We start from the raw sequence: 27,488 nt of genomic DNA, 5'->3' as shown, positions 1-27,488 counted from the left end.
TTTTAGCTAGGTATTTGTCAATGAGAGTTGCAATAAAGTACTCGAAATATAGCTAAATTACAGAGAATTTGTTTAATTTTTTAGCAATAATTTCAAATAAATTGTACTATATCGGATTGTGTAGCAATTCTAGACTAAACGATATGTTACTGAGGTATAACATTTGTCTAGACTTGTAAAGAAATGTAAGAATTGATAGATCTGTTGAAAAGAATATGTTAGAAAGGAAACGTTTTTAGATAATTTATCAATAGATATTTGTTTTAGAGTTCTAATTTAGTTAATCCTTTTTGCTTTGTTTGCATTCTTGTCAGTGAGTTATCACGTCATTAAAGTAATAAAATAGGTGTATAAGGGCCATTTGTGCCAAGTCAAATTGTTTGTGAAGATACAACCCAGGTATTTACATTTAAGGTATACTTACACTGAGAATATGCTTTCATATTAGCAAAAGAAAACGAAAAATAAGATTATACCAGTAATCTTACATGCAGTTCTAAAATGTCTTTAAAGAGTCACTAGATTTTATATGATTTTAACAAAGGACACTGGTACATCGTTTTGTGTAGCAATAACTTATTTATTATTTAATTCTTGTTAAGGGGATTAAGAACATTCTTAAAAATTTACATAGTTGATTTCGATCTATATTCATCTTGTATTTTCATCTCATAATCAGCTAGTCGAAACGGAATATGGTCACGTAATCAGTCAAACAAGAATAGTACTCCTATTCGTGCCATCTGAATAAAATGTATTCGAATCGAAGGCAATGTTTATATCACAGCTAAGATAAAACGATATTGTATAAAATCTTTTTATTATAGGTAAAAAGTCCAATGCTTTTTTATTTTCAAGCTTTATAATTTTGTTGTACTTCATTTCATCCAAAAGTTTCTCATTGACCAATTACCTGGACCATCTGCTCTTTAGAAATAAGTAAAGTTATAGTGAATAAGTATTTTGTATGGTTGTCAAAATACTACTTTGTTTACATTTTGCTACTTTTATGAAAAATATTTTTAGATTTATCGCTACTTTCTTCAGGTAAAAATCGTCTTCACATTCTCTAAAACTATTATTTAAACATTATAAAATACATTTTTGCCCTTTCTATAGAGTTAAAAATTTATTTGTTTCTGAGACTTACTTTGATCTCATTTCGCTCATATCAAAATATTTTGATATAATATTATATATTGTTAATGGCCGCATGTAGGATTTTTATATACAATGAATACTTAATATAAGCCAGTACAATTTAAAATCTAATTTAAGGAAGCGATTGATATTTATAAAAAATATATAAACTATTTAGAATATAATCCATCTATTTATTACATCATATAAGTTTTATTCAATAGAACTATCTTGTTTTGAAACGCGTCAAATCATGTTCATAAATCATAATCATTCAAATAAGGACGTAATACATATTCGATCCACAGGTATCATGTATATGTTTATATAATGTTTTTCGAATCTTTTCAAGTAAAAAGCCTGGTTATATCACAGTGAAAAAAGAAGAAAAATCGAGTAACAAAAAATTAACGAAAAAAAGAAGAATCTTCTTTATGGAAAAAATATAGGATAAAAAGTTAAGCTGCAATGATTTGCAACACCACCGTCCCCCCGTTATTGAAACTTTTAATCTGTTTGCAAAATAGCGCACACCTGGCCGCATCGCTGTATCAAATTGAGAATTAACTTGTCTTCTATAGAAGTGTCACAACGTAACCTTCACTGTATGAACGCAATTTTGTCCCAACATTATATTCGTTAATTTACACAGTTCTCCTGTAATGCGCACTGTGATATTTATGCCGCGGATTAGTCTCGCTACCTCCCCCTTAAAATTAGAGAGAAGTTATTGCTGTTTATTTGAATACAATATTGACGTGAAAGTATGATAGATCGAGTGACGCAGCGCCAATGTGAAGAATGCAACGCTGTCTTGCCTTACCAACATATTCCGAGGTCTACGAAGAATTTTATTAACTAAAGTCGACAATATGTCAATAGATTACGGTATGACAATAAATAACATAGGTGTCAATAATCAAAAATATGTAATATAATGTGATAAAAAACATTCTTTTACCTATAGTGCGTTTATATTTTATTAATCATCAACCTTTAAAGCAATAAAAAAGCTGTATTTGAAATAGACGGCAGGAGTCGAATCATTCTCTAATACGAATATACAAGAGAAATCGAACTTTGCATACGATAAGTAACATCTACTTAACGGTGAGTGAAAATAAATAAATAAATACATAAATAAAGCCTGTTTATGGACGGAAACGATTAATGCAGGCTACCTCGCCTCACCCCCTAGCACCGGTTTAAATAAAACTCACCATTCAAATAAGAAATTGTGTAATTAGGAATTTTTGTGTGTTATGAATGTTTAAAAATAATCTGTTGGACCAAAATGTTCATTTCAATTTAGTTGAAAGAACAATGTCTTTATCAATTTTCATAATTCAAAAATGTTAATATTTGTTGGCTTACATATTCTTTAACAATAATGCTGATTTGAACATTACACCAAGTTTAAGCAGATTACAAAAATCCTCATGCTCTAAACAGATAAAATATGTTGTCATATTTAATAAAACTGGCTAATTGTACTATAAAATACTCTAACGTTTCTAATTATTCTGCTATTCTTAGAAGATTTTTGGAGGTTACCCATTCGCCGCCCGAAACTTCTTGTTGTTTAATTTAAGTTTAGGCAGATAAGTATGATATTTTTTTATTATTACACACAAATATTTACTGATCACAAGCAGCGAAATAACTTTAGACCCCTTAGTGACTTGTAAACATACATAATGTTATTCTATTAAAAGGACAACACATTTGCACAGAAAATAGTCTCTGAAGTCGCAATCTGAACTTGTTATTATTATTAAATGAAGCAATGAAGAAAGCAATATAGATTAGTCTGCATTCCTTCTCTTACACAACATACATTGTACATGTAAAATAGACATGTAATTATATAATTGTAATGTACTCTTGGATATAAAGATATGTTTTGAATAAATACCACGCAACACATTTTGCGTATAAAGCTATTACGGAGCAGACATCTGCTCATTCAATACTTTTGTCCAAGCAATCTGTTAGACACCGACATGTGTTCATAGGGTAAAGTCTTCATCGACATGATCTTGTTTAACGGTGAACGATTTACGACATAAATAAATAGACGCTTCTTGGCTGTTTCAGAGCCATGCTTTTTTAATATAAAAACAACATACAGACAAACAATAAAACAACAACAACGCCCCCAAAAACAACAACAACAACAATAGATAAAAAAGATCAGTTTTTCAGGACTGTAGAACAATGTATTACAGCATAATATATAAGAAGACTTTCATATGATGACGAACGTTTTCCCAGTAAAGGAATATTAATAAGAAATGGAAGGTCAATGTCGCATTGTACGAGCATGCCTTGAATTGTAATATTCAATGTCAGAATTTGGTACATGGATCAGTAGCGTAACATCATGTTTATGAATAAATTATGCTACTGATTTATGACCATTTAAAACGTGATTTTGAATCAATTGTAGTAATACTCTCTTATAGTTCACGTATTGTTTAAGTCGCGTGCCAAACGGGTCATATTCGTAATATAATACGGAAAGTTTGTAAACTAGATTTTCATTGGATAATAATGGTGTTTTTATAACTTATATATACACTACTGTTGCGAATTAACTATGGACACAATTTCCATACGTAATTATAATATTGGTAAAAAGACAATAAAAATATCATTTGGATATTCTTATTACCTTTAAAAATAATTGATAAAGAGTGATTCAGTATGATAAATAATATCTTGTTCTAGATCAATAATTATTAAAATATTAATTATCTGCTACGAGCATATATTAGATATTTAAATATCGGATCATGTATCTTACATTTACAAACAGCATCAATATTTAATATTTTCGTAATTTTGTCATAAATGATACTAAGTACTCTCAACATAATTATTAAATGTTATCACAAACATTTCATTATAAATCAAATCACTTTTTTTATTTAAAAAAAGCAAAAAATGTACTACAAATTACTTGTTATTTGTCGTGTATAAATTTGTGTTTACTAAAATTGCTTATAACCGTTGATTCTTCTCTATTTTACCTATTAAAAATTATAAGTTACAATGCTGCTACAAAATAATTAAGTTAATATAACTAAACAAGTCGTATGTTAAAAAATAAACACGTGAAAAAGAAACAAAATGTTAAATATACAAAATAATTCTTGAAATAAATGGAAAAGCAAGATCTGATTATTATGATTATTATGAATATATCAGGCAAAACAACCAAATAAGCACTGATATACATTATCTTAGACAGTTATCACACTTCATTGGCGTCAATCAGTGTCTAAAATACTGAAATATGATGTGACGGAAGAGGCCTGAATTTTTAAAGCTGATTATTTTTTTAATCATAGAATTATATCATTTAATATACATGTATACTATAAGAGTAATTATTTCATGAAGCATCAAATATTAAATACATGCGCAATGCTGTCTCGGATCAATTAGTTAAAGAAGAAAGAAAAAAACATCTTTTTTGTAGGACAGTGATTACATATTAGAATAATTAACGTTGATTCAGAAAATGAAAACGATATAATAAATAATCTTGTTTAATGTTAAAGAAGTCATTTTATAGTACCTGTGACTTGTGTACAAATTAGCTCATTTGTAGACGCCGTCCCTTTTATAGCCAGAAAGCAACGAAGCCAGTTCATTGCGGTCAGCGTAATCTTTACACAGTTCTTTTTTCTAATTGACTGAAAAAATAATAAGGCACGGAATGTTGACTACGCTTTTAGAGGGAATTATTGGCCTCGTTTGACGCATCAATAACATCCTTAGTTTCTCAATGCCATCTAATCACTGGTTTAATAAAAACCATTGGTGTAGTTTTCTGTATTATTCCGAGGGAGAGAAGATCTTGTTAACTTTGGAATCCAATTATAACCCTGAGTATGCTCGATGCAAAGATGTAATTATAGCAGTCGAGAGATGACCCGCTGGTAAAATCCTTCTATCCTTAAGATAAGATGAAAATCTTATGACAGAGGTTGCCATATTTTGAAAAAGGCTTTCCCTTTATTCAATTATAGTTTTTATTATAACAATCATCGCAGTTTTTTCTTCAGTTAAACAGTTCCTCCATTTCTTCTCATAGATTCTACATGCTATTTTTGCTATATATTACGTAATTTACATAAAGCATTCGTTTTTAAATTAATCTGACTAGTAACTAATAAAGTAAACATGTACTTCCTCTTACGAAATTCAAAATAACACACCATTTTCATATTTAAATTTCATTTTCTGCTCCAGTCTGTGATAGTGGGTTTAAACAATAGCTTGCATTTTACAACTGCTGTTCATGACTATAATCATTCTTAACATTTTCAGTTTTGCTTCAATATTATTCTTCTTTTGTCTAGCATAGGAAGCTCGACCAAGAGAAGTGTTTCAATTTGATAAAGAGGAAATGCGCAATGTTTTCTTCAGTAGTTTCATTATAATAACTTGATCAAGTATACCAGCAATGACTAGGCAAACATACATGTAGTTCTTTTATATTATCGTTATTGTTTCTAATATGAATATAAGATACTTCTACAACAAATGTCTTTACAAACATTATTTAGTTAGTCTTGTTCATGCAAAATTAAAATTCGGCCTTCCATGGTAATGATTATTACGCGTAATTAAATGACAAAATTTGATATAATATTGGAAGAAGGGAATTGTTTAGATAAATAGTATTTGAAAATGACTAATAATATTGATAGAGCTACCATCAAAGGAGCCGCTAAACGATTATAGTGCGTAAAGTTATATTTGAAATTTGCAAATTTATCTGTTTGTCTAATTTATTTTGCAATGTGAACCTTAGTAAAACCTTGTTGAGATATATATTTACACATTTGCCTTCATGCAAATATGCTTATATTTCTTACAAAATTCTTTTTTTAATGTTTTGTTTTGAGTATATAAGTGTGGATGCCGTATTGATGAGGATTCAAATTGATACCAAAGAAAGTTTTTACACGAAATAGCAGGGGACTGTACAAAGAAAACAAGACCACATTGCAATTGATATTTGATATAAGTTAGCTCATATTTGATATAAAATAGATGCTTAGGCTTTTTTTATTTATATCAAAAAATATTGAATATATAGTAAATAAATGTTGAATATGTAGTAAATAATGTTGAAAGGTCAGCATTTATTCAATGTTTACCAATACTAGTGTTTTGCAGTGAAATGTTTTAATGTTTTAAAACATGCATTAAGGTTCATTTGCAAAGATTATAATTTCATAAAAATAATATAAAAATGATTTTATTGAAGTCTGCCATTATTTCTTTAAAGATGTTCCCTATAAAATAAAAACATACTAAGTTGTACATTGTACATAAATATGAATTAGAATGTTTCTGTTAATGTTCTCAGTGAGGCTACACAATGATGTTTTTGATGTTTTGCAATGAATCAATTTTCTGGACAAATGTATGTTTGAAATCATAAAAAAATATGAAGATATTTTGTCAGCAAGTTTGTGTCGATATAAATTGATTTTTGACAACATGCAAATAAAATCTCATGAAAAAAGATATTTTTAATATTAATGAATTTAATGAATATAGCTTTCGCAGAAATTAGAACATAAGAAATCATTGCAATGTTCAAAATTAATTCCGATGTAGATGAATCAGTTATTGAGACAGTAATTGAAAATGAGGTAAACAGAAGAGAGAGTGAAGTTCCTAGTGTTGAAGTACATTATCAGACAAGGTTAATTGCTAATCAACATGCAGAAAGATAAAGTAGATTCTAATTGCAATTTTGTTCCCTTCAGCAGATACTTGCCGACCCAGTCTTCATGTTTGTTGTTTTGAAGTACCCAGGTTTAATTTAAGTCATATATTATCAAATATTTCTCAAATTTAGGCTTTTTGTCATTTATAAAATGGATTCTTTTATATATTTATGCAATAAATACATATTCGTTTGAATTAAGACATTAAAATTTTTGCAAAAGAAGCAGTAATATAGCTGTATTTTAAATGCACATTTAATAATCATATATGAAATACTGAATCATTAAATACTAAAATTTAGGACAAGAATGGAGCAATCTGCAGCGTCACAAATATTAGAATGTCGTTTATTTTTGAATGTTAATTTCAAAATCGAATATGTTTACCGTTTTATAATGAAATGTTAAAGTGAATAGGTCTACAATGTGCACATTTCCCTGGGATTAGAATTTCAAATACTGATAAAAACAATAAAAATGTATCATTTGGTTTTTTCTTATAAAATGTTGAGTTCTAAGTGATTTAAAAGGACTATTTATCTTATGAATAATAATATTTTGTTCTAGAACACTTTTTCATCTTCTATATAAATATATGTAATGTCGGATCATGTATCTCACACTTGCCAACAATTTCTATGTATAATTCTGTTGTGGATTGTTGTTTTGTTCGATAATAAATATTATCAACGTATTTATTCATTGTATTACATACCAATTCACTTTAAACGGTATGTTTAAAATCTTATTATGATAAGTCGGCAATATTGTAATTGTATTTTGTATAGATTACTTATATCTGAATTATGTTTTTATCATTTTTAATGCAGCATTCATGTCGAATATCATATTCAGTATTGGCTCCATGTGCCATATACATATATGTAAAATCGAAAACTTTAAGTGCCCATTAAACTTCCAAAGTGATATTTTTCATTTAATGAAATTCTAAGTGTAATATTTACAGTTTCTAAAATGGTATTAATAAGCCATAATAAACAAATCATGTTTTGCTCCTTTTTACGTTTCAGTTATTAGTTAAATTATAAGGACTGACTATTTTGTTTGGAAGTCAAAATACCATTTTGTTTACATTTTGCAACTTTTATTTTATCAATTACTTCACTATTCTCTATTTTCACGTGACAAGCATCTAACATTCTCTAAGTCCATTATTATAATAAAACTAAATTGTGTTTGCCTTTTCTTGAGAAGAAAAATTCTAGTCATCATTGAGGTTTAATGTTCATTGCCTTAATTTTACGTTTAGAAAGTATTCGTTATTGCAGGTGTGTCGAAACATTGTTGAATATACCACAACCATCTGAATCGTCCGTTGATTTTACTTCAGCTTCTTTCTGTTGTTGTTCGTAGTAAAAAGTAAAAATAGGATACAGGATTTTAAAGAAAATTCACAAAAATTATATTTTGATTACTGTTCAGATGTCTACCACAAAAGACAGAATTCTCCCACGGGAGCCCCAACGTCACTGCAAAGGTGTGAAAAGAAAGTCAACATTTGGTGTCCCAAACACCTGCGAGACAGTTGATAAATTAATCAGTCGTACTGGGAAGGAATGCACTTGTCTGTTTATCTATCGACTTAATACTTCTTTCCGATTGAATTCAGTCGATATAAATGTATTCATATATGTTCCACTTTGCGGTAGAATGTTGGAGTTCTGGGTGGCCATTTTGGACCAGTTTGAAGATGTCATTTTAATTAGTAAATAGATAAAATATTTTTTGAAAAAAAAAATAGGGGAAATATTTTCTGAAGTGATTAAATGTAGTAGTTATACTGAAAGAAAATTGAGTAAAAGCATATAATCAGATTTTTATTTTCAATTTATATTAATATATTTCTATCAAAACATAATTGGTAAAAACTAAAAGGAACATTATATCTCAAAATTAGGGTTTTTATCGCCTGTAGAAACTGGGACAAAAATCGGTTTTTATTTTTTGTTCAAGGTAGAAAGTGCACACATGGGTTTTATTAGGCTGTAATAATGGGTTTAAAACAAAAGTGTTGCTTTTCACCTGACGAAATTGGCACCGTATGAGAATTAATTTGTTATAAAGGTATAAGCACAATGTAAACAAAATGACATTTTGATCTCTATACAAAACATCAAATCATTATAATTGTACTAATTTGTACCAAAACACAAAAGAAGCAAAGCATGGTTCAACTATATGGCCAATGAGTATCGTTTTTTGAAACTGTAACGAGGCACCATATATATATATGTAAAAAACTTTTGAAAATTTTAAAATGATTTTTAGGTTTAATGGACCTCTAAGATAAAAAAAAACAGACAAAAAGCAATTAAAAAGTATCAATGCTTTCATGAATAGAATTCATTCAAAAATTAAACTCTAAAAAATATACTCTATATTTTAAGAATTAATTATAAGATTTGCTTTGAAAATGTGTATACTAGTACTTAAATCTAGAAAAAAGAACATATGACTGTGCTTATGTATATTTCAAATAAAGGGAACAATTAAAAAGCAACCATTGGTTTTAATGCATTGTAGTAAATTTATTTTTCAACTTGTACTGTACATGTATTAAAGTGATTGGTTTGCAATGAGCATATCTTCTAAAATCAAAACAAAAAGAGAACTTCAAATATTGATAAAAAGAATAGAAATGTATCATTTGAATATTCTTGTGAACTATTGCTTGACAAGATGCTGATAAAGTTTTAAGTGATTTGGTATGACCATTTATATGATGATTAATAATATTTTGTTCTAGAACATTTAGTTATCTGTAATATAAATACACCATTACAGACAAATACACCTAAAGGTATTCAAGCTTTAATAAAGCATCATTTTAACTTTTGAATCCATATGTCGTTGGAGAACAAGCAATCATCGACCAGTTCAAAAAAAGGAAAGATTTTCAATAAGTTTGTATTTGTCTCTATAAGTACAAATTGTCTCTTTACACTGTATAAACATAAAGTAAAAGTCATTCTCAGTTTTCATATCAGTATCCAAACACTTTTTTTTTCAGTTCGGAATATTGATATCTAATTGCAAATTTCATTTGATATATTTTTTGACCTAATTTTACTCTGCAAAATGTCTATGGTATTTTCTGGCTATTTTTAAAAAATATATCATTCTTTTCATTTAGAAATATATTACTACTTTGCTTGTTATTATGGTCATAGATCTGATCTTGTCACGATATCAACAAAATCTTGTGATCTAACTATTACTTCAGTATTATTCCAGTGTTACATAATTATACGCATAATAAAACAGTAATAAATATGAATATAAATTATTTAAATGTATGTATATATGTTTCATATATCGTTTGAGATCAGTCTAGTTGAGAAAAAATGTTTGAGATTAGATGTATATCTATGATTTATCTTGTCTAGTTGGTAGATAAGATTATTATGTTTACGATTTTAGACTTATCCCATTTATATACTCTCATAGCGGTTTTACAGTCTGTTGCATCCAGGAGTTTCTAATCTAGCAGATTTATGTCCTTTTTCCTTTTCACTTTTCGCTCCATTTTTTGTTCTGCTCTAAATTAACAAATAAGTTAGGATAGTATTTATTACACATTGGTTCTGATTTACGCCAACATGATACATGTATATGCAAGAAGGAAAATGTTTGCGTTTTAACCCGCACAATAAGAATATTAATAACTATCTTTAACATTGTATCATTGTAGAACAAGTATTCTAATATTCTGTTTGTAACAAATATTTTCTTTCCTAAAATAGTATGTCATAAATATGAGAATATTCTCCGGAAATAAAATGACTAAAAAAGAATGTAATTGAATCTGAAATTACTTTTTAATCATTCTAAGGTAACTTACAGCATTTACTTTCATCCTTTTTATTTGTTATTTTGTTGGTCTTTTTGTAATAAGTGTGCTGAAAGAAATACAGGAACGCCTTTTTTGCAACTAGCAATATATTTTAATGTAAGAAAAGCCTGTATCGTGGGAAACCGGAACTGATAAGTAAATTGTCGAATAGATAAGTAAATTGTCTATACAAACGAGACGAAACATCTGCTAGTCTTCATGGAGGTCCATCCATGGAGACAATTTGCATAAATTTTGGAATAAAATTTCTAGCATTCAATGTCCGGTGTTTACTGTTTACTTTAAGCAAGACCATGTCAAGTTGGTCTTTTGAAAACGTCTTCAAAATTTATGGACCTTCGTCCGCCTTTGTTAACTCATTTGGCAGAAATACAAAGAAATATCGTCTGCAATGTCACCGCGGGACTTCACGCGAGAGGTAACGACGTCATCGCACGTGCAGGAAAAGGGTAGTTCGAGTTTTTAACGAGGAAGTGCTGTCAAAACAAATTTCGTTATGGTGTTTAATTGATTTTTAAAGGACAATAAACCACTTCTGCATTTTCTAGTGATGGGTTTGTGCTCTCCGGACAACACAAACTAATTTGTTCGCTTTAAATACCGTATAATTTATAAGGGCATTGCAATTGCAAAAATTATGAAATTTGTTTTCTTTAATTTTGAATAAACACAATCATGATAATTGATTAGTTGAGAGATAACTATAAGCAGTTACGATAATGCTGTTATACTGATTATCAAAATGTTGCTCCGTTGTTTACATTGTCCGCCGTCATATCTTGCATCAAAGTGGCCGGCTTTGTTCATACCTCATTTGAAATAAATTGTCCAGGACTTTATGCGTTTAAAATTCAAAGACACTGGGAAAATAATCGAATCTAAAAAGATGAGAAGATAAAAGGAAAGTGATATAGAAGGAACGCTGCACTGTGCGTTATAAATTAACAATAATTACTGCAGGAACAACACGTCAATGAGTTCATCTGTTTAATTAATACAGTTTCAATATTTATTTGTTAAAATATTAAATTGGAACAAGTGAGTATATAAAAAGTTCATTTTGTGCATCAAGGAAATAAATAAATAAATAAATAAATAAATAAATAAATAAATAAATAAATAAATAAATAAATAAATAAGTTGAACGAGCGAATGAATGAATGAATTTTTATAAGAACAAGAGAATAACTATAACGTTTATTTTATCCATCCTGATAGATAAATAAATAAATAAATAAATAAACATTTTTGTTACTACATTTATCTTCATGGTAAGGTATATTCTCTATAAATTAACATTATAAATACATCTTTCTAAAATTGATAAATAATTATGTGAATTAGTAGAATCACAGTATACATATTTTTCGGCACTGATGCTACCTAACATTTCACTTTTGGATTTTTTGAATTTAATGATTGAATTAATATTGATAAGTAACGTTAAAATAAATATCAAGATCGTACCAAACAATGAACTTTGCACATACTAAATGTAAATCACATCAATGAAGTTTTGGAGAAGAAACATTTCTAAATAATAACGCCTTAATTATTTTATCATTTTAATTTACTAGAAATATTCTGCAAATCTATTTGAAAATGTAATGTATATAAAAGGAAAACATAAAGATATTCGTACGAAGAAATATAGATGTTCTTGATAAGATAGTCTCTGCAAAAAAAAAACAACAACAAAAAAGGAACAACAGAAAAGAACAGAGAAATACAGTCAGGCTTAAGTCTTGCTTAGATACAAATAATTAAATATACATGGTAACCATAAGGGACACTTTTATAATAAAATAATTCTATCATCATTATATCAAAATATCATAATCGTTTACCTGTTAATGCTTTTATACAAAGCAAAAAAGTACTCCAAATAAGCTTCAAGCTTTAGCATAATTAGCTAAATTAAATATATTTTAACCAGTTTTTCTTATTTGAAAAAAGTAATCTATGTAAGAGAGAATTTGATTGGTGCCAGACAAACAAAACAATAAAGTAATTAATATAAAAATGATGTAATATTGGTAAAATCATCATTCTGTGTTTAATTTTTTATTGCACAGCATGAAAATGATAGGAACATATGTATTATAATGTATATGATATTACTATATCCAGTATATTAGGCCGCCAGTGTTGTTTTAATCTACAAGTTTTTCTAAACAAGATATGTTGACGCTCTATAAAAACCCACAGGAAACTTTAAAGTTCAGCATTATGATACAAGGACTGAAGGATGTACGTGCAAACATGAGTTTGGGACATCATGGCGGCTTTGAATTAGAAAACGATTAAAAAAATATTGGCGCATAATAATTAGGTTTCGTAGAAATAAAAACTCGTTTTCAAGGCTACAGACAACACGAAAACGTTATATATTAAAATAAAGCAAAAGATAAAATAAAGTAGACTGCATAGTTTTGCAGCAGATTACTTTGGTGGAGTAAAGAATGTTGACAGACACGTCTGATGACAATCATCAGAACCCAGGAACATTAAACACAGAGTCTTTTACCTCCAAGAAATAAAATCATTGACAGTTTACTCAAATGTTTATATCTGATCTATTCTTAACAAAACCAATTTGTGAATGAGTACGTAACCACTTACATCATAGGCGTAATATTTCGTCTGTTTGATTCAAAAGAAATACATGTTTTTCATTCATAAATCAAGCCAAAGGCTTTATATATCATGTTCAACAGACTGTTAGACTTTTTGAGAGATAGTATATCTATCATGGTGAATTCTCCATGCATGTTTTCGTGCAAGAGCTATCAGTAATGTTGTTGGTCTGGGTTAATTTGTTGATGATGAAGGAATATGATATAAAAGATACGAGATAATTGAGGTAGCACGCGCTTTAGACATTGTGGTCTTCACATCTGTTCATTAACTTTAACGTCAAATATTCGCCATGTTTTAAACAAAAGAAATGTTGTTTTTCTATGCTTTGTTTAACTATCACTGTTGAGTATATATTACACAAAAGTACAAAAAGATGTGTCCATAGATACAAATCATTATACGGTCAACTTTCATGGAAATAATAATAATAATAATAATAATAATAATGGTAATAATAATAATAATAAAATCGGTGGTTTTAACGGTTTCCGGATGAAAATATCGTCAGAAAAAATCTATGCCAGTGCATGATATAAATGTAGTTCTGAGTCCATTTTCTGTTGCTATTAACTGATATATTAAACACATTTATAACATCATTGAAAAACGTGACAGAGAAACATACCACGACGATTTATTTTTCATGTTTCATTAATGATGATTTTTATGTTACCCCATTTCTTAAAAAAAGAGCCTCCACCATTATTATTATTATTAATATATTATGCTATTTTGATTAATTTTCTAAACAATATGTATAAAAAAATATTTCTTTACCGTCTACTTAAAAAAAGTTTATTTTTGAACTTTGAATTTGAAATTATACATTGTCTATTTCAGGAGCATAAAATGAAAAACACTTAACAATAAGCAACCGATATCATAAGGCCAAGTAATGATAGCATAGACAAATTGTAAAAACCAGCCATTCTAACACGTGTAAATACACGTCTGTTGTCAAAATATATATCATTGTATGAAGTGGTGTAGCACGTTCTTTTCTAATTGGTTATAATGATTTAACAGTCATCGGATCAATTACCTAGAACCTGAAACAATATTTGTTTTGTAATATTTCCCTTCTTCTCACCTGTGAAAAATGAATACAATCGTCTCTGCTCATACGTTTCGTATACTTACAATTTAAAAAGAACATAACAGGTTTATTCACAACATTTTCTAATTCCATGCAAGTTCTACAATTTAGCAAAGGCCAATGTATAATTTATTATTCCAACTTTACAGACGATACAAACTTCAAATGTTTTCGATGTAAAACATGAATTTACAAAAATTACAAATGTATAAACACCATTTAGGAAGTTAAATTTTGAACATAATATTATAGCCTGCAAATTGGAATTGCAGTTAATTTGTTTTAATCGTTTAGTGTTTTAGTTATTGTTTATATATGCAAGTTCATTTTGATATGAACTCATGCCTCAGCCATTTGTTTTCGTGATGTTTCGTATCATTTAGCTAATGGTATTACATTTATTTACAGATGTCAATAACCTGAAGTTTAATAGACTTGTTTTACCTTTACATACTTCCTTTTGCAACTTTTTTGTAATGAAAATATGTGTTATTAGCGTTATGTGATAATAAAATGCAAAATGATGAACACATTGATTATTGATACATTCAAATATCAGTGAGAATTGGTAATTTAATAGATAACATAGGCTATCTACAGAAGTAGAAACTGTTCTTTTTATAGCTAAAATGGAAGAAAATAGCGCTTAAATCCATATTATCTTAATGAAAAATGCAAGAAGAACAATCAGAATATGCAATAGTAACGTTTTGATAAGAAAATCTAAAAGTCTCAATGTAAAATATATGGTAAATTGTAACAATAAATTGCAATGCTTATACAATGATATAAAATTGTTTACAGATGTTATATGATGTTACAGTTTTAATGGAAAATGAAATATATGTTTAACAACAGACATATTCTTCTGCGTTATTGCTTACGCTTTACCTTTTTCTCCTTTTTATATTTTAAATTATTTTCAGTTTGAGGAAAAAAAAAATAACTGGCCAGTAAAATTATGTCTGTTTAGTTTAATAATATTTTATTGTATTCATAATATTAATATACACACAATATACAATTTCATAATCATCAAGTGAACATTCAAATTGTTGTGCCAAAAGTTCAAACAACATTATCGTGGGCCCTTCTTTGAAAAATAACAGTATATGTTAAAAAATGACTAGCAAAAACTGAAAATATACATAGCCTGAAGAAACAAATACAATTTTTACATTACAAATGTGCAATAATATATTTTCTTCATATTACAGGTTTAGGTGACCAATGGGGATGTGTGCCTTCCAAACATAGAACTCCTTTGGAACGAGAACTTGGTTCTCACCTTTTACAGGTCTGTATCTATTTATCTGTCAATATGTATATATTTAAAACGCTTACACTGCTGTTCAAATTCAAAATTCATATAACATAAAACCTATGTACCGTCATTTCAAACGCTTCAAAGTACGTCATTTCAAAGGCTTCAAACTACAAGAAGCATTGTCCGAATGCCAAACTATGATACGTGTAAAAACGATTACTGTCCATAAATATGGAAAGTAATGATGATACATATTTATCATATATCGAATTTAACTGGATTAGTAAAAAAAAACATTCTTAAGAGAATCATCTGTAGGAATTTACCTAAAATCGAGTTGGAGAATTTCGCTATCTGTAGAAGCAGAGAGGACAGCGAGCGTGACTTCGCATAATAAAGTCTTCCGGAATAAATATCCTCGGTTAATGCGCTCTGAACATCATTATTCTAAAGAAGACATTTCTCGCCATGATAAGTCGCTATAGCTGGCCATTGTTGATTCAGTGTAATTGAAAACTGATGACATTCCTCAAAAACCTTTACCATACCGTTGCCGTGACCAATCGGCTAAAATACGAATATGCTAATTTTAAGTTAAGGTTATTTTGGTTTTGTTGTCTAAGTTTCCGGTGATTTTTTTTCTATTGTTTTTGTCTCGCTTTTTTTAAATGACCTGCGTATAAAATTAAACGAAGAAGATTTATTTGCATTTAGATGATTGCGAAATTTGTCATGTGGCGATCTCCACCCCCCCCCCACTTTTGTTTTGAAATTATTTGCAATCACTGGTATCATCATTGCTGGTGGAGTCGGTGTCACAGGGTATCATATATGTATTAAATGGGCGTGTCTTTAAGTTGCAGAACATTATACACGCAATCAACAAAACAAATAAAGCTCGGTTTTATAGGGGGAAAAGAAAGTGTCTTGCCATTGTAAATTTAATCACTTTTATGACGCGAATAAAGCGTTCTTTTAAGTTATTTGTTAATTGTATGATTTGAAAGTTGTATATTTAAATTTATCTTCAGAGGGAATGAATAAGGGAATTTATGTTCTTGACAAGTACTACACAAAGGCAAACTTCCAAATACTGGAAATGAGTTTGACGACTTTTGTAAAATGATTAGTAATATCACAATGTAATGCAATGTATTTATAGATGGTAATGATATTATCCACATTTTCCTTTAAAAAAACACTACATTTTTGTAAAAACAGAACGTTGTTAAAGGGTATAAACCTATATCTTATTTAAGAAAATTGTAAAATTATGTCGGTTATATAATCCAATGGTCGATTCTCGAAAGTGTTTTAACATAGAATGTTTCTGTTATTTAACACAATAAATATTGTACTTAAACAGAATAAAACGTTCACCGGAACAAAATATTATTCTGCAGATATAAGTAGAGCCGTTTAGCAATGATTTCGTGTACGCCCCATTCGATTTTAAGGACAAATTTCATAAAGGAATGTTGGAGTTATTCTTTTTTCAAAATTAAAACAATATTTTGGGAGATTGCTGGTAGCAGAGATATATCTTATACACTTAAAAGCGGTTTAATATTTGATGAAATAATGGCTAGGCTACGAAGCTTGGTAAAAATTTGCATATATTTAGAAAAAAATAATTGCGCTTGTTTTTATTAAGCTTATTTTGCTTCTTTATTGTTCGATATCATTTTTTATTCTGAAATAAAGTTTTAAATCCTTTGCTAACATTAAAAATTATGAATCTTTATATTTTGTAATATTTTCTGTTGTGTATTTTAAATACCTAAGCATGTTCATGAAAGGCACATCATTACACAGAGACAAATACATTTTTATATCTTTAGAAAGGGCAAGCATATATATTATAATGCTTTAATTATTATTTTAGAGAATGTAAGCTGCTTGTTACCTCAAGAAAGTAGCGATAAATGTGAAATAATTTTTCATAAAAGTAACAAAATGTACAAAAAAGTAGTATCTTGACTACTATGTAAAATACTTTTTCACTGTAAGTGTACTTATTGCCAAAACGCAACAAATGATAATGGTGGTTTAGGATTTTGGCCAATGAGCAACTTTTTGGATACTATAAAAGTTCACTAAAATTAAAAAACTTTTGAGAAATATTAACAAATGTATTTCTGAGGCATACTTGGCCTTTAAGTACTTTTGTAAAATAGACAAAGTGCAGGGTATTATAATTATTATTTCAACTGTTTTCTAGAAATATCTACTGGATTCGGGAATATCCTCTCTCAATCTTTGAGCTGCCAGATCACTTTCACTACATATTGAATCACTTAACGCCTGTCAATAGATGTAATCAACCGGGACATTAAACGCCGTAAAAGAGCACTTTAATTCACTAAGAGCCTTTAAAATGCGATCATTCGATTAATCCCGATAATGACACCATACTATCATTTAGACAAAACCCGGAATCGCCTCGATCCGATTTCCGATTTTTCCGCGATAAGCGTAAATTGATTTCAGAGCGGGTGATAATTTTGATGTACAAAATGGAAAACAAATTTGTCGCTTGTCACAATTAATTTCACTAGGATTTTTATTTGACAGAATGTCATGTCGAATGTTACACTAGGTATCACTAAACTGTCTTGCATTGCACGAAACTTTTCTTGGACAAAACGTTTGACCGTTTATTTTTCACATTTTTCGTCATGAAATGATATGATAAAATCCAAAAGAACTTCGACGGAAAACTCATTTTATATATAGACATGTGAAAATGTGCATTTTTATAAAATAAATACAATTTATGTTAAATAACAAGTAAATACTTATTTCTTTCAGACTCTAGATGGTTTTATTTTTGTTGTTGCACCAGATGGGAAAATTATGTACATCTCTGAAACAGCTTCTGTACATCTTGGTTTGTCTCAGGTAAGAATGCTTCATTAAGAAAATCAAGTACTGAGTTTTTATTGTACATATATTCGAACATTTTCAGTATTCACAAAACAAATTTTCTTTTATTCGTCACCCTATGAAATCTAGTCGACCTTTTTTGAGATTTTTAAAAAAATTTATTCCATATGTCTTCTGCTTTTTATAGGTCGAGTTAACTGGAAGCTCGATTTATGAATACATCCATCCCAATGACCATGATGAAATGGCAGCCATTCTTACAATGCAACAACCGTGTAGTCCTCATGTTATACGAGGTGTGTATTCTATCATTCTTCCCATCCCTTAAAGCTGTATGTCTCTAGACATTTGCTAATTTTCGTGAATATTTTAAAAATGTTTTTAAAAGTAAACTATTATGAAGTTGCAAAGAAAATTATTTACACATTGAAAACAGCACTTGCAGTCCACGTAACTACCAAAAAGAGGTAATGGTAAGCGAAAATAGCCCTTACTGCTTTAGTAAAGCAGCGGAAAGCTAAAACATTCTGGAAAATGTTTTTGCTCATCTGGATCCATGCAGTTTTAAACATAAGTAATGATAAAGATATAAAAATATTTAATAGTTTCAAGAAGAATCCAACGAGAAAAAGATATAAAAACATTACCCGTATATTTTCAGATTTTGAAGTAGAAAGGTCTTTCTTTATCAGAATGAAATGTGTTCTTGCCAAACGAAACGCTGGTCTCTGCTCGGGTGGATACAAGGTTAGTTTTACTGGTCTATTTTTACTTGTAAAATAAATAACCCTGGTAAACTACTAATAAATAAGTTAGTTAAAGCTTAGTATGATTCTGCACAATTTAAGATTTTGGAACCAAAAAACTAACGTTAGAATATAGAAACAGTGACTTGTAGTGTTTTTGAGTGATTTTGCGCACGTGTGAATGCATTTGGGTAAAAATATTTTGTGTATTGTGTCATGAAATGCAATGAGTAATGAAGAAAAAAGCCTAAAATTACAATTCTTTTCTTAATCTAACAATTCTAAAAACACATGTAGATCTAATTAAGGTTTGTGGTGTTAAATAAATTTAACGATTTGAAAATACATTGAAATATAAGTTAAATAACATCAAAAATTCTGTTTTATTTTAGGTAATACATTGTAGTGGTTACCTGAAGGTCCGGCAATGTCCGGTGGAGATGTCGCCATATGAAACCTATCTACAGAATGTCGGCATGGTGGCTGTCGGTCACTCCCTACCTCCCAGTGCAATCACAGAAATTAAAATGTTCAATAACATGTTCATGTTCAGAGCTAGTCTTGATCTTAAACTTATTTTCCTGGACGCCAGGTGTGTTTGAGTTTGTTTGTTTTTTCAGAAATAATTTTTTTTTTATCTTTGCATAAGAAGTGTTTAGAAATAAGGATATTATGTTTTACGATAAGTGTTTGTTTAAAAAAGTATGAGAAAATAGAGAAATTGTGCGTATTTATAAATAGAATATTTGGAATCCTTTGGCTTGCATTGTAAAAAGTTTAAAACACAATGTCTGTTAACTGTAAGAAAGCAAATGCAGAAAGAAATATGATGGAATTTTATGGGCAAACAACCAACCATTACGATAGAATTTGTAGCAATGTTAAACCGGAATTGCAGTATATTGCTTCCCTCATTTTGGAAGAGGTTAAAACTAACATTAAAGTTTTATTTTTTATTAACTGCTTCATAATACATTTACAATGACAATGCTATTTGCTAAAGTGAATAAATCCAAGATTTGCCATTGTCTATGAAAAAATATAGTATTTAAGCATTCTATATTTCAGGGTGGCACAGCTAACCGGGTACGAGCCCCAGGAACTTATAGAGAAAACATTATACCATCATATACATGTGTGTGATATCATGAATATGAGATTCGCTCATCAAACATGTAAGTAGAATATTCGAATTTTTAAATGTAATGACATCATGTCATCTGCAAATTTCTTTACTTACAAAAGTATGTACATGGTGAAATGAGTGTGCCTGTTTTTCTGTGTTCATTTGTTTGGTTTGTTAATTTTTCGCTTATTCCAATAAATGTGATACATTTTTTACTTTGATAGGTAGATCTAACATATATAAATTTGCATTAGTAATGGTTTAAAGAAACCAATTTCAATTTATTTACACAGAGTATGATTTTGAATACCTAGCACCCATAGTATAATATTATATATAGGAGTACCCTTATTTACTTTTAAATATCAATTTCTTTTCTTTTTTATTATTCTGAATTATAGAGTTAAAATATCATTAGCGTCAGTGCATACGCCTTTTACTTACAAATTGATCTTTACATATTTTGTCTCATTTTTAATATGAAATAATTGTTTAATTGATATGGTGTAATAGCTTATTCTTATAAGTCTTTGCCAACAAGTTCCATGAACAAAATTACATACTGTTAATCACTTTTAACCGAATCGTATTTTTCTTTAAAACATTTTTTGTAATTTTTTACATAAAGAAAGTAGAATAGATATAAAAAAAATTAATATACACCTAATTGACTGTCATGAATTGTCGATGCCTTGTTGTATTTATTAAAATGATCAGAAGAACTATTCAGCTCCCATTTCAATATTTTGATTGGTGCTTTTTGGACAGACAATTGTCCATCAAACGATATTTATTAGTCATTCAGTCGCTATTTAATAAGTGAATTGAATTTAAACTGATTTAGTAGCAATAGCATATTATTGCGGTTATTTATCACCATGTTCGGATAAGAGGTATTTGGTTGTTACAAGTGTTTCATTACTCACTTTAAAATCTCTTGAATTATCAATAGGATTATAGCGTTATACCGGAGGGATTATCGGAATAATAAAATACTGCCTCGCAATCGACACATTTAGTGAGAATAGCCTCGTTGCTCTGTGTATTTGGGTAAAAATGAATCTATTTTTCGAGTATTTGTTGATACTCTTGTTTTCATACCAACGTTGGGTAGATATTAAAATCTCCGGATACAAGTATAACTAATGGCTGGAAGTCCAACGCATTATCAGGATAACTATTTCGCACGTAGATAAGTAATTTGAAAGTCGCATAATGAAAGAAAAGTGTAAGACACCTGGGCACAATTATTTTTCCATATAGGTAAAAAGAGGGTCAACGGCAATTGTAGATAACACGGTGATATTGAATTAGATAAATGAGTGACAGGTCGATCAAAAACACGTGCTTTTATAATTCCGAGCTACTATCAGCTGATAAATAATTTGCATAAGCTTTTTAGAGGGATAAAATGTGATTGGCGATATTTATAATGAGAAAATAGTATCAGAAGTGTTTTATACTTTAAATCACACCGACTTAACGCCCTTCCGTGTTTTGACTTATTTTTTTTTTCTAAACCATTCTGAACTTGCTTCGAGTGAACTTTTGTTATCAAATCTTTAACATGCAATGATTTCAAGAATAAAATATATTTTTCTCATGTACATATTAACGCTCAATGAATTAAGATGAAGGACGAATGATGCCGATCATTCACGATCTATTTATTAATTGCGAATGAAAAATAAAATGATTTTTATGTTTTCAGTATTAATGAAAGGTCAAGTTACAACACGTTACTACAGGTTTATGTGTAAAGATGGCGGCTGGGTTTGGGTACAAAGTTATGCTACAATTGTTCATAACAGTAGATCATCTAGACCACATTGTATAGTTAGTGTCAACTATGTTTTAAGGTAGGTCTAATCAACTGCGATCATTTACAAGATTCATGTTTGAGCCGCGTCACGACAAAACCAACATAATGGGTATGCGACCAGCATGGATCCAGACCAGTCTCACCAGGATCCATGCTGTTCGCTATCAGTTTCTCTACTTGTTATAGGGTTTGTAAGCGAACAGCATGGATCCTGATCAGACTGCGCGGATGCGCAGGCTGGTCTGGATCCATGCTGGTCGCAAACGCATTACGTTGGTTTTGTCATGACGCGGCTCATTTAATGAATTAATTGTCTTTCCGCGCAAGGGTCATGAGTTTGACCACTACTACGACACAACCATGTTCCTCCCATGACACCAGAACTCCGAAAGTGATTAATATAATTTCACAACCGTGGTAAAATAAATATTTCTTTATACTAAGACGTACATTAAAGAATTAATAGATACTTTACATAATTCAAGATTCTCTTTAAGATGCGCACGTCTTTATATAAATATTTACCAACACTGAAGTCAGGTGTTACACTAAGTATCCACCGTACAGTTTGCTATTTAAGGGAGAAAACGAGGTGACGCGTATCTTCCTTGTAAACATCACCACCGACCGACTTGTCGTGTATCATTTTATATGATAAATGATGTTAAAGAATTTATATTTGACAGCCAGTAAGCAATGAAGTCTAAATCTAAACTTCTGTTTAAGATTTTGATAAGTGTAAATATGAATAGACTTTCATTTTCTGTTTGGAGGCGGCCAAAGAGTTTTATGTTTAGTACATCTCTTATATAGATTGTTAGACGAATCTAAGATTTGTTTGCAATCAAGGAAATTATAGAATGCTTTCTTGAAAAGAAATGAAAGACGAGTATTTGGATGTATTTCACTCAGTACTGAAAAAGTGACAGATATAATTTATAATTTTCGCGCTTCAGTTAACATAGAATTCAACAAGTTGAACTGTGACATAAACACAGCAATGCTTGCAACAGACAAGAATGAAAAAGAAATTCAAAGTCAATCTTTATTTGAAGATTAGATAATAAATTATGTAGACAATTTATCATTCTAATAAAAACTTAAGTTCTGATGTAGATCATTGCAACAATTTTCTTTTATAATTTCAGCGATGTAGAAGCAGCCAATTTACAAACCCATATAGATCAAGCAGGCCATAAAGAGGTATCAGAGTTTGCTGTACACGACCGTCATAAACTTGGTAAATCTAGAACACCCAAGTCCAAACAGAGACAGTCACCATACCCGTCACTTCCAGAAACTAGAGATTACCAAACAGAATTTGAACATGGATTCAAGGGTGATATAGACATAGTAAATCCAATACAGGGCTTTCAGGGTATTTCCTACTCACCTACGTTACTGAACAATCCCCATGATGCATTGCTCGAACGTTATAATGCATTGTATTCCAGTCACACTGGGTCGAACATGGGACCACATGCATTTAAGGATTGTGTTTACAGCTATCCATCTCAGCAGCCTCATTTTGATAGCGGACAATATAGGGTTGGTTGTGATGATGCCTTTACTCCAAGAGATTCTGCAGAGTTTCTTCATCTTCATACAAACGCTGATGAAGAACCTAAACTGAATGAAACTATTCATTTGACACCGTTAGCTCGTGAAATTAGATCAAACGGAACATGTTCTAGAAGCAGCAGTCGTGGTGAGTCATTCGGAACACCTCTGCTGCAAGAAGTGCCAAGCAATAGATCAGAATCGTCAGTATCTGATGTTGATGTTCTTTCTGAAGATATTGATGTTTCCAAAACAGACAATCTGAAAACTGCAAAGACTAAAGAGTGTCAAAATGTGCCAACAGAATCAGTTCAACAATCCGTCATTATGAGAATGCCAAATCAGAGTCAGTCACCGTATTCATTGTCACCTAGATACAGTTGTGATTTCAACAAATCAAATTTGTCGAAATCACCACGCGCACATCACGCGGAAGTGTTAAAATATCCGTCCGAGACGGAAAATAGTCCAAATTCAAACTTTTTTGTAGATGATAATACGGAGAAATTTTACGATGGGATTAAACAATTTAGTGCAAAGGGATTTGGAGATGATCCACTAATGCAATGTTTAAGGAGCGGGTATACCCCTTACGAAGGTTATAATCAGGGTGGTCTGTACACGGGCACGGGGCTTCAACCTAAACCATACAATGTTGTACCTCAAGCTGGATATACCAGCGTCATAGTCGATACCAACCAGTATCAGATGGCAAATGGTTTCGTTCATTAGCTGTTTCTTTCTTACAAATATTCAAGATTGTTTACTCTCGATAAATGTGCTCCCATGTATTACTGTTAGACAAAGTACACAATCTTATTATACTTTTCTAAAATGTATGTTTTGGATATGGTATAAAAATGTAATTTTGATAGACAAGTTATTTCTTTAAAAGAAACAACACTTGCTTATCTCTGTGACACAGGTCTAAGATGTTTATATTTTCATTAAAGTAAAGAAAATTTGTACTTTTATAATTATATAGAATTTTATAAAAAAGACATTTTCAAAATTTCAGACCATTTCCCCCAGAAAGTCTTTACGAATACTTACAAACAATAATGTAAATGGTTAAGTTCCAATAAACCACACAAATATTACTCTTTCCTAGATTGATGTAAGGATTGTCTCCTTTTAGAAAAAGTCGTTAATGTCATATTTAAGAATATTCTTAGAAGGTGAAAATGTTTGTCAGGGATGAGGACAGTTGTATTTCTTTCAGACAAATTTTGCTATTATCAGTACACATATTCATTTTCTAGAACCGGATGAGAGTGGCTTTCTTTGGCTACACACAACACCGTTAAAGGTACATTATGCCTCAGAAATTCATTTTTAATAATTTTTTTAGAAATGTCAAACATGTGTTTAATAACGTTCTTATAATTGATTTAGAGCATGTAAGACGTTTAACAGCTGAAGACAGTAGCGCTGAATGTGCAGTACTGTAGTCATCTATATGACAAATATGTACTTTTTGGAAACTATAACAGGATACCAAAGAAAAAAAGTGTTTTTGCTTTTAAGAAATAAAAATGGTAGCATTTCGGAATCATAATGTAATGGGCCTTTAAAGGAAAGTACAGCCGTAATAACAATTTAAGGGATAATTCACATGAAATATTTAGAGCATTGTGTGGGGGGTATTTTACTATTACAATATATATCAAGAACAGCAAGCATTTTCATTCTGTGATAAAAAGGGACATCGTATATTTAAAGTGAATAATGTATAAAAAGCTCAAAAAATCTACGTCGGAAATAACATCAATACTATCTAATTAAAAATATACTTTGGCCAATAGCTAAAACGGGAAATAGCAATAATTTTAACGTGAAATGAAATAAAGGTAATTTCCTGTGTTATTGAAATTAATTTGATAAATACTGAATACGACTTTGATTGAAGCTTGATAGAAATGAAAATTAATTTCTTAAAAAAACTGAGTGCTTACTAGTCAGTGGCAGTGTTTAATATGTAGAATTAAGTCTACAGTAAAATTACTGATATATACATGTATTACAGTAGTACGTTTTAAAACAAAATATGTGAGAATTAAGCATATGTTATTATTAAGATAAAAATGTTTTAATCCATTGTTGAGTATGGTTAAAATTGCATTTTTTAACCAAATAAGTAATAATAAATGTGGGTATTTTGTAATATTTGAATTTATACGTTTACTAGAACAATCTCGGGTGTCAGGGGGATACATTAATGTATCATCAGCTTTTATATATCTATTGTAATTGCCAAAAAAAAGAGAAACAAACAAATAACAGTACTGGTATCTATTTTTCTGTTTTCTAGATCTAAAAAATTATTTTTGTAACCCGAATAACTCCCAATGCTTGTAAATGTTTTGTTTCCATTTTATTTCAAAGACACGAATACTTTGAATACATAAATAGTATATGTGTGTTTATTGTCTGCCTGCAGTTTACTATTCTCTATCTTGATCTAAACAGGAAAAAAAACATACAGAATAAGACCAATATTTTTTTCTGTCCAGTTTATGTGTGTTATATAATTACTGGTGAAACAAACCTGTGTTAGCCAACCACCTGCCAATGAAAACCTAGTATACCGATTTATAAAAAATGACGTTTTACATATAAAATATGCTATTGTCTGTATACATATATATTACTTGTATGAAATCAGAGTAACAATCAGAGAGCCATGTTTTGTTGTGTGTATCACGTGTCTATAGCTGTGTTTATTTATTCAGTGGTGCTAATATGCATAAAATTATCATTTTAAAATGAGTAATTTATTTGTTACAGATCATTCTATGAAAATTGTTTATAAATAAAAGAAATAAAACTTGAACAACTATGTTTTTTCTTCTTTCTTAATTCTATCAATTTTATAGGATTATTTTACAGCAGCCGTGTCAGTTCCCAGTTTTAACCCTTAACCGGCAAAATCTCTAAAATGAATCTGAATTTGAAACAATTAATAAGGAATGGATTTCAATTCAAAGTACATAATTGAACAACCAACGGTAAAGGGCCTTGGTCAGATTGTGCATATATAGTGAGCTGACCTGGTTCTATACCAAAGACAGAGGCTAATCACTGGTTCCATTAAATAACAGTCAAGAAAAATACTTGATCGTTTTTAAATGGCTTTGATATCAACAGACATTGGTTCGCAAGTATTGTAAAGTAAAAAAATCCAAAAACAATATTTTCTAGAACATTTAGAAACAACATTAAGAATTTCGGTATTTTAATGTAAAAAACACCCATCATAAACTGACCAGCTTTGCTCATTGTGTCAACTATCTTTGGGGAATGTTTGTAAGTATAAATGATCATTGTTTCCAAATTTGAGTTCACCACAAAGAACAGAAATTGGTCAATGTTATCAGTTATCTATTCCGAAAACATTTAAAAGAACAATTTTCCTCTTATGTTCTAGGGTATAAAGATCGATTCACACAATGTTCTTTGAAAAGTAATACCCTTTTTACAAGATGGAGCAGTTTTTCTAGCATTTCCAAAGAAGGTTCCGGATTTCAAAAAAAAAACACACACACAAAAAACAACAACTAAAGACAGTGTGGTTTCAA

At 29.7% G+C, this 27,488-nt stretch overlaps 1 protein-coding gene across 1 annotated transcript in view; it reads left to right on the top strand.

Annotated features, from left to right (window-relative positions):
• LOC132740977 (single-minded homolog 2-like) overlaps positions 1–26,749 on the top strand; it is a 42,008-nt gene extending 15,259 nt beyond the window's left edge. Inside the window, exons 3-10 of the mRNA XM_060729043.1 lie at positions 15,721–15,800; positions 18,582–18,671; positions 18,844–18,952; positions 19,318–19,403; positions 19,795–19,994; positions 20,471–20,577; positions 22,240–22,387; positions 23,499–26,749. Of these exons, the coding sequence (XP_060585026.1) occupies positions 15,721–15,800; positions 18,582–18,671; positions 18,844–18,952; positions 19,318–19,403; positions 19,795–19,994; positions 20,471–20,577; positions 22,240–22,387; positions 23,499–24,642 (1,964 nt within the window). The 3' untranslated portion in view covers positions 24,643–26,749. The remainder of the gene's footprint in view (positions 1–15,720; positions 15,801–18,581; positions 18,672–18,843; positions 18,953–19,317; positions 19,404–19,794; positions 19,995–20,470; positions 20,578–22,239; positions 22,388–23,498) is intronic.
• The last annotated feature ends 739 nt before the right edge of the window (positions 26,750–27,488 follow it).

This window comes from Ruditapes philippinarum, unplaced genomic scaffold (assembly GCF_026571515.1).
Source record: "Ruditapes philippinarum isolate M1 unplaced genomic scaffold, ASM2657151v2 ctg411_1_1_1_1, whole genome shotgun sequence".
NCBI classification, from domain to species: Eukaryota; Metazoa; Mollusca; class Bivalvia; order Venerida; family Veneridae; genus Ruditapes; species Ruditapes philippinarum.
The sequence above is the reverse complement of the archived record's forward strand: the minus strand, read 5'-3'. Positions and strand labels throughout refer to the sequence as shown.